This window comes from Mus pahari, chromosome 18, assembly GCF_900095145.1.
Source record: "Mus pahari chromosome 18, PAHARI_EIJ_v1.1, whole genome shotgun sequence".
In the NCBI taxonomy this organism is placed as follows: Eukaryota; Metazoa; Chordata; class Mammalia; order Rodentia; family Muridae; genus Mus; species Mus pahari.
The window spans coordinates 24,540,810-24,548,880 of NC_034607.1; the positions used below are offsets into that span (position 1 = coordinate 24,540,810).

Genomic DNA, 8,071 nt, shown 5'->3' on the forward strand with positions numbered 1-8,071 from the left:
AGCGTGTTTATCCTTTGTGTAGAGAAAGGCCACTGATTTGTTTGAGTTAATTTTATATCCAGCTACTGCACTGAAGCTGTTTATCAGGTTTAGGAGTTTTCTAGTGGAATTTTTAGGGTCACTTATATATACTATCATATCATCTGCAAATAGTGATATTTTGATGTCTTACTTTCCCATTTGTATCCCCCTGATCTCAGTTTGTTGTCAAATTGCTCTGGTAGGACTTCAAGTACTATATTGAATAGGTAGGGAGAAAGTGGGCAGCCTTGTCTAGTCCCTTATTTTAGTGGGATTGCTTCCACTGTCTCTCCACTTAGTTTGATGTTGGCTACTGGTTTGCTGTATATTGCTTTTATTATGTTTAGGTAGGGGCCTTGAATTCCTGATCTTTCTAAGACTTTTATCATGAGTGGATGTTGAATTTTGTCAAATGCTTTCTCAGCATTTAATGAGATGATCCTGTGTTTTTTTTTTTTTCAAGGTTTTGATATGCATTTATTTATATAGGAGAAAAAATGCATTTGACATAGGGAACCCAATCATGATGCCTTCTTGCCAACAGTCTGGCCCAGCTGTGACCGAATCCACCCGGCTCTCAATACCCTCGAACCATGGTTCACTCTCTATCAACCACTTATATGAGGCCAGCCCTCTAAACCTTACAAGTTTATCTATATTGTCATTGAGCTTAGGAATTTCAGGTACCCAAATATAACTATTTATGTACAATTCTGCTTCATTGCACAGGGTCACAATATATAGCAGGTGAGTATATGACCAACCACAAGATAAATGATGATGATCCTGTGGTTTTTGTCTTTGAGTTTGTTTATATAGTGAATTACATTGATGGATTTCTGTATATTGAACCATCCTTACATCCCTGGGATGTAGCCTACTTGATTATGATGGATGATCGTTTTGATGTGTCCTTGGATTCGGTTTGTGAGAATTTTGTTGAGTATTTTTGTATCAATATTCATAAGGGAAATTTGTCTGAAGTTTTCTTTCTTTGTTGGATCTTTGTGTGGTTTAGGTATCAGAGTAATTGTGGCTTCATAGAACAAATTGGGTAGAGTACCTTCTGTTTCTATTTTGTGGAATAGTTTGAGGAGTATTGGTATTAGGTCCTCTTTGAAGGTCTGATATAACTCTGCACTAAACCCATCTGGTCCTAGGCTTTTTTTGGTTGGGAGACTATTGATGACTGCTTCTATTTCTTTAGGGGATATGGGACTGTTTAGATCGTTAATCTGATCCTGATTTAACTTTGGTACCTGGTATCTGTCTAGGAAGTTGTTCATTTCATCCAGGTTTTCCAATTTTGTTGAGTATAATTTTTTGTAGTAGGATCTGATGATTTTTAGGATTTCCTCAGATTCTGTTGTTATATCTCCCTTTTCATTTCTGATTTTGTTAACTAGGATACTCTCTCTGTGCCCTGTAGTTAGTCTGGCTAAGGGTTTATCAATCTTATTGACTTTTCCAAAGAAGCAACTCCTGGTGTGGTTGATTTTTTGTATAGTTCTTTTTGTTTCCACTTGGTTGATTTCAGCCCTGAGTTTGATTATTTCCTGCTGTGTACTCCTCTTGGGTGAATTTGCTTCCTTTTGTTATAGAGCTTTCAGGTGTGCTGTCAAGCTGCTAGTGTATGTTAGCTCCAGCTTCTTTTTGGAGTCACTCAGAGCTATGAGTTCTCCTCTTAGGATTGCCTTCATTGTGTCCCATAAGTTTGGGTATATTGTGGCTTCATTTTCATTAAACTCTAAAAAGTCTTAATTTCTTTCTTTATTTCTTCCTTGACTGAGTTATCATAGAGTAGATTGTTGTTCAGCGTCCATGTTTATGTGGATTTTCTATTATTTATGTTGCTACTGAAGACCAGCCTTGATCCATGGTGATCTGATAGGGTGCATGGGATTATTTCAATATTTCTGTATCTGCTGAGGCCTGTTTTGTGACTGATTATGGTCAGCTTTGGAGAAGGTACCATGAAGTGCTGAGAAGGTATATCCTTTTGTTTTAGGATAAAATATTCTATAGATATCTGTTAAATCTGTTTGTTTCATAACTTCTGTTAGTTNGGGATATGGGACTGTTTAGATCGTTAATCTGATCCTGATTTAACTTTGGTACCTGGTATCTGTCTAGGAAGTTGTTCATTTCATCCAGGTTTTCCAATTTTGTTGAGTATAATTTTTTGTAGTAGGATCTGATGATTTTTAGGATTTCCTCAGATTCTGTTGTTATATCTCCCTTTTCATTTCTGATTTTGTTAACTAGGATACTCTCTCTGTGCCCTGTAGTTAGTCTGGCTAAGGGTTTATCAATCTTATTGACTTTTCCAAAGAAGCAACTCCTGGTGTGGTTGATTTTTTGTATAGTTCTTTTTGTTTCCACTTGGTTGATTTCAGCCCTGAGTTTGATTATTTCCTGCTGTGTACTCCTCTTGGGTGAATTTGCTTCCTTTTGTTATAGAGCTTTCAGGTGTGCTGTCAAGCTGCTAGTGTATGTTAGCTCCAGCTTCTTTTTGGAGTCACTCAGAGCTATGAGTTCTCCTCTTAGGATTGCCTTCATTGTGTCCCATAAGTTTGGGTATATTGTGGCTTCATTTTCATTAAACTCTAAAAAGTCTTAATTTCTTTCTTTATTTCTTCCTTGACTGAGTTATCATAGAGTAGATTGTTGTTCAGCGTCCATGTTTATGTGGATTTTCTATTATTTATGTTGCTACTGAAGACCAGCCTTGATCCATGGTGATCTGATAGGGTGCATGGGATTATTTCAATATTTCTGTATCTGCTGAGGCCTGTTTTGTGACTGATTATGGTCAGCTTTGGAGAAGGTACCATGAAGTGCTGAGAAGGTATATCCTTTTGTTTTAGGATAAAATATTCTATAGATATCTGTTAAATCTGTTTGTTTCATAACTTCTGTTAGTTACACTGTATCTCTGTTTAGTTTCTGTTTCCAGGATCTGTCCATTGATGAGAGTGGGGTGTTGAAGTTTCCCACTATTATTGTGTGAGGTGTAATCTGTGCTTTGAGCTTTAGTAAAGTTTCTTTAATGAATGTTGCTGCATTTGCATTTGGAGCATAGATATTCAGGACTGAGAGTTCATCTTGGTAAATTTTACCTTTGATGAGTAAGAAGTGTCACTTCTTATCTTTTTTGAGAACTTTTTGTTGAAAGTCGATTTTATTTGATATTAGAATTGCTACTCCAGCTGTGTCTTCAGACCATTTGCTTGGAAAATTGTTTTCCAGCCTTTTACTCTAAGGTAGTGTCTGTCTTTGTCCCTGAGTTGGGTTTCCTCTATGCAGCAAAAAGTTGGATCCTGTTTATGTAACCTGTTAGACTATGTCTTTTTACTGGGGAATTGAGTCTATTGGTATTAAGAGATATTAAGGAAAAGTCAATATTGTTTCCTGTTACTTTTGTTGCTAGAGTTGGAATTCTGTTCATATGGCTATCTTCTTTAGGTTTTTTGAAAGATTACTTTCTTGATTTTTCTTGAGCTTTGTTTCCCTCTTTTTGTTGAAGTTTTCCCTTTATTATCCTTTGAAGGTCTGGATTTGTGGAACGATATTGTGTGAATTTGGTTTTGTCACAGAATATCTTGGTTTCTCCATCTATGGTAATTCAGAGTTTTGCTGGGTAAAGTAGCCTGGGCTGGCATTTGTGTTCTCTTAGGGTCTGTATGACATCTGCCCAGGATCTTCTGGCTTTCATAGTCTCTGGAGAGAAGTCAGGTGTAATTCTGATAGGTCTGTCTTTATATTTTACTTGACCTTTTCCTCTTACTGCTTTTAACAATTTTTCTTTGTTTTGTGCATTTGGTGTTTTGATTATTATGTGACAGGAGTAATTTCTTTTCTAGTCCAACCTATTTGGAGTTCTGTAGGTTTCTTGTGTGTTCATGGGCATCTCTTTCTTTAGTTTGGGAAAGTTTTCTTCTATAATTTTGTTGAAGATACTTACTGGCCCTTTAAATTGGAAATCTTCCTTCTTGTCTATGCCTATTATCCTTAGGTTTAGTCTTCTCATTGTGTTCTGGATTTCCTGGATGTTTTGGGTTAGGATCTTTTTGCATTTCACATTTTATTTGATTGTTGTGTCCATGTTCTCTATGGTATCTTCTGCACCTGAGATTCTCTCTTCTACCTCTTGTATTTGTTAGTTATGCTTGCATCAATGGCTCCTGACTTCTTTCCTATTTTTTCTATTTCCAGAGTGGTCTCCCTTTGTGATTTCTTTATTGCTTCTACTTCCAGTTTTAGATTCTGGATGGTTTTGTTCAATTCTTTCACCTGATTGGATGTGTGCTCCTGTATTTCTTTAAGGGAGCTATTTATTTCCTTCTTATATTCCTCCATCGTCATCGTGAGAAGTGACTTTAGATTCATATCTTGCTTTTCTGGTGTGATGGTCTATCTAGATCTTGCTATGGTGGGAAAGTTTATTTCTGATGATGCCAAATAACCTTTGTTTCTTTTGCTTCTGTTCTTATGCCTCCCTCCTTCCATTTGATTATATCAAGTGCTCACTGCCCTCAATATATCTGATTGGAGCCTGTCCTTCTTGTAATCCAGGTTGATTTAGAATTCCCCAGAGTCCAGATTTCTCTCTGATCTTGTGATTCCTGGATCCTGTGAACCTGAGATTCTGGGTCTGTTAGAGTTCTTGGTAGTCAAACTTCCTCTGAGACCCTGAGATCCTGGTGTGACCAAGTTCCTGGGATGCTGGGATCTTGGAATCCTAAGATCCTGGGCATGTTACAGTGCCTGGAAGTAGTACCTCCTCTGGGGATGGTAGGGCTGTCCTTTGTGTTCCTAACCAAGGTAGACCAGCACCAACCAGAAGGAACCCGAGCCAGTCAGGAGGGGCTCCTGTGTCCTTGCTTCTGCTGTCACAGGCCCCTCACGATTGTTTTGGGACAGATGTTGTATTCCATTTTCCAGTGATCCTAAGATCCTGGGCATGCTATGGTGCATGCGGTATGGAGAGTCCTCTGGGGCTTGTGGGACTATCCCCCGATTTTGCTGCCAAGGTGTCCTGGGGCTGGAGCTGACCCCAGAAGGAACCTGAGCCACCGGTCAGGCAGGTTTTCTATGTCCCTGCTCCTGCTGTCACAGGCCCCTCACAATTGTTTGGAACAGATGTTGTGTTCGACTCACCAGTGATCCTAATATCCTGGGTGTGCTAGGGTGCCTGTGATGTGGAGAGTCATCTGGGGACCATGGGACCATCCACCGATTTTGTGTCTAGCAAGTACTCTTTTCATTTTTAAAATTATTTCTTAATTTTTATTAGATATTTTCTTCATTTACGTTTCAAATGCTATTCCCAAAGTCCCCTATACCCTCCCCCTCCCGCCCTGCTCCCCAACCCACCCACTCCCGTTTCTTGGCCCTGGCATTCCCCTGTACTGGGGCATATGATCTTCATAAGGGCCTCTCTCTCCTCCCATTGATGGCTGACTAGGCCATCCTCTGCTACATATGCAGCTAGAGACACAAGTACTCTTAAACATTAAACTAGCCCCTTTGAATGTTATTTATTTATTTATTTATTTATTTATTTACTTATTTATTTATTCCCCTTCTTCCTCTCTTCTCAGGCTCTAGTTCACCTATATCTCTTTCCCATTTCCTACCCAGTCCTCCTCCCTTTCTCTTCAGACAAAGGGAGGCCTCCCATAGGTACCAACCATTCTTGGCATATCAAGTTGCAGTAAGACTAGGTACCTCCTCTCCTATTGAGGCTAGATGCAGCAATCTGGTAGGAGGAAGGGGTCCCAAAAGCAGACAACAGAGTCCCAGAGAGCCCCTGCTCCTACTATTTGGAGTCTTACAATAAGACCATGCTATACAACTGTAGCATGTGTAGATGGCCAAGGTCAGTCACATGTAGACTCCCTGGTTGGTGGTTAGTTGATTCTGTGGGTTTTATTGTAGTGTCCTTGACCCTTCTAACTTCTACAATCCTTCCTTTTCCTCTTCTTCAGGAGTCTCCAAACTCTGCCAAAAGCTTCACTGTTTCCATCAACCTCTGCACTTGTTTCCATCAGTTTCTTGGTAAAGCCTCTCTGATGACAATCAGGCTAGGTATCATTCTATTAGTATAGCAGAATATCATTAGGAATCATTTCACTGATTTATTTTGTCACTTGTGTTTGGTTCTCTCCCAGGTCTCTGGGCTATCCAACATCTTGTTCCTGGCCCTCCAGGCAGTGTCAGGGTTGGGTTCTCTGTCATAGCCTGGGTCACAAACTAGACCAGTCAATGGTTGGTCACTCCCACAATTCCTGTGCCACCTTTACCCCAGCATATCTTCGAGGTAGGACAAATTGTAGGCCAAAGAGCCAGGCGTGGTGGCGCATGCCTTTCATCCTAGCACTGGGGAGGCAGAGGCAGGCGGATTTCTGAGTTCGAGGCCAGCCTGGTCTACAGAGTGAGTTCCAGGACAGCCAGGCCTATACAGAGAAACCCTGTTTCAAAAAACCTAAAAACAAAACAATTGTAGGCCAAAGGTTTTGTGGCTGGGTTGGTATCCCAGTCCCTCCAATGAAGGTCTTGCCTGGTTATAAGAGATGTTTGGTTCAGGCTTACACACCGTTGCTGGGAGTCCTATTCTCATAGATTTGTGGGAGTTTCCATTGCACTGGGCTTCTAGCTCATCCAAGAGATGATCTCCCCATTCCAGTTTTCTCCCCCAGTTCTCCACCCTCTGTCCTCCCTCTACCTCATCCCCCCTGCTCTCACCCTCCCCTCCTCTGTCCACTCATGATGTCTGTTTTATTTTTTCTTCACAGTGAGCTTCATGTACTCTTGAGACACCCTTGTTACTTAGCTTCTTGGTTTCTTAGACAGAAACCAAATGAAAGATATATATATATATATATATATATATATATATATATATATATATATTCTGTGTGTCTTAACAATAACAACCCCCTTTACTTTCAGACATAGAAAGCAAAGTCATCAATGAAGAGTGCAACGAGGAGAATGTGTCCATTAACTTGGAAGCCAGAGGAGACAAGATGAATGTTGGCTGTTTCATAATTGAAGAATCAGAATCTACAGGTACAGGGCCACCTTGACAGTCAGCCCACTTGACTTGCTGATCATTCCAAGGCAGTTATGGGTGGGAGAGAAGTGATAGGAGAGAGTTATACCTGCTGGGGATGTTGAACATTAAAAGTAAACATTAAGATCAAGACACTGGAGCATGGTCTGTAACCAGTGGGGTGTAGCCACCAGCTATGTGTTACTATCTTGAGTTCTGATGATTCATCCACCTGGCCCATTATTTTTTAAAATATTTTTATTAGATATTTTCTTTATTTACATTTCAAATGCTATCCCGAAAGTTCTCTATAACCCAACCCCCGACCCTGTTCACCTACCCACCCACTCCCACTTCTTGGCCCTGGAATTCCCCTGTGTTGAGTCATATAAAGTTTGTAAGACCAAGGGGCCTCTCTTCCCAATGATGGCCAACTAGGGCATCTTCTGCTACATATGCAGCTGGAGACATGAGCTCTGGGCGTACTGGTTAGTTCATATTGTTGTTCCACCTATAGGGTTGCAGCCCCCTTCAGCTCTTTGGGTACTTTCTCTAGCTCCTCCATTGGGAGCCCTGTGTTCCATCCAATAGCTGACTGTGAGCATCCACTTCTGTGTTTGCCAGGCACTGGCATAGCCTCACAAGTGGTCGCTATATCAGGGTCCCTTCAGCAGAATCTTGCTGGCATGTGCATTATTAGTATCTGGGTTTGGTGGCTGATGATGGGATGGATCCCCGGTTGGGGTAGTCTCTGGATAGTCCATCCTTTCATCTTAGCTCTAATTTTTTTATTATTATTATTTTCTTTATTTACATTTCAAATGCTATCCCTAAAGTTCCCTATACCCCCCCCCCCGCTCCCCTACTTACCCACTCCCACTTCTTGGCCCTGGAATTCCCCTGTGTTGAGTCATATAAAGTTTGCAAGACCAAGGGGCCTCTCTTCCCAATGATGGCTGACTAGGCCATCTTCTGCTACATATGCAGCTGGAG

At 40.8% G+C, this 8,071-nt stretch overlaps 1 protein-coding gene across 3 annotated transcripts in view; it reads left to right on the top strand.

Moving 5' to 3' along the window:
* The window catches only part of Adgre1 (adhesion G protein-coupled receptor E1), a 95,786-nt gene that overhangs the window by 50,782 nt on the left and 36,933 nt on the right, over nucleotides 1–8,071 (top strand). For all 3 annotated transcript variants that reach the window (XM_021217760.1, XM_029531290.1, XM_029531291.1), the window contains one exon: nucleotides 6,976–7,095. In XM_021217760.1, coding sequence (XP_021073419.1) covers nucleotides 6,976–7,095 — 120 coding nt within the window. The remainder of the gene's footprint in view (nucleotides 1–6,975; nucleotides 7,096–8,071) is intronic.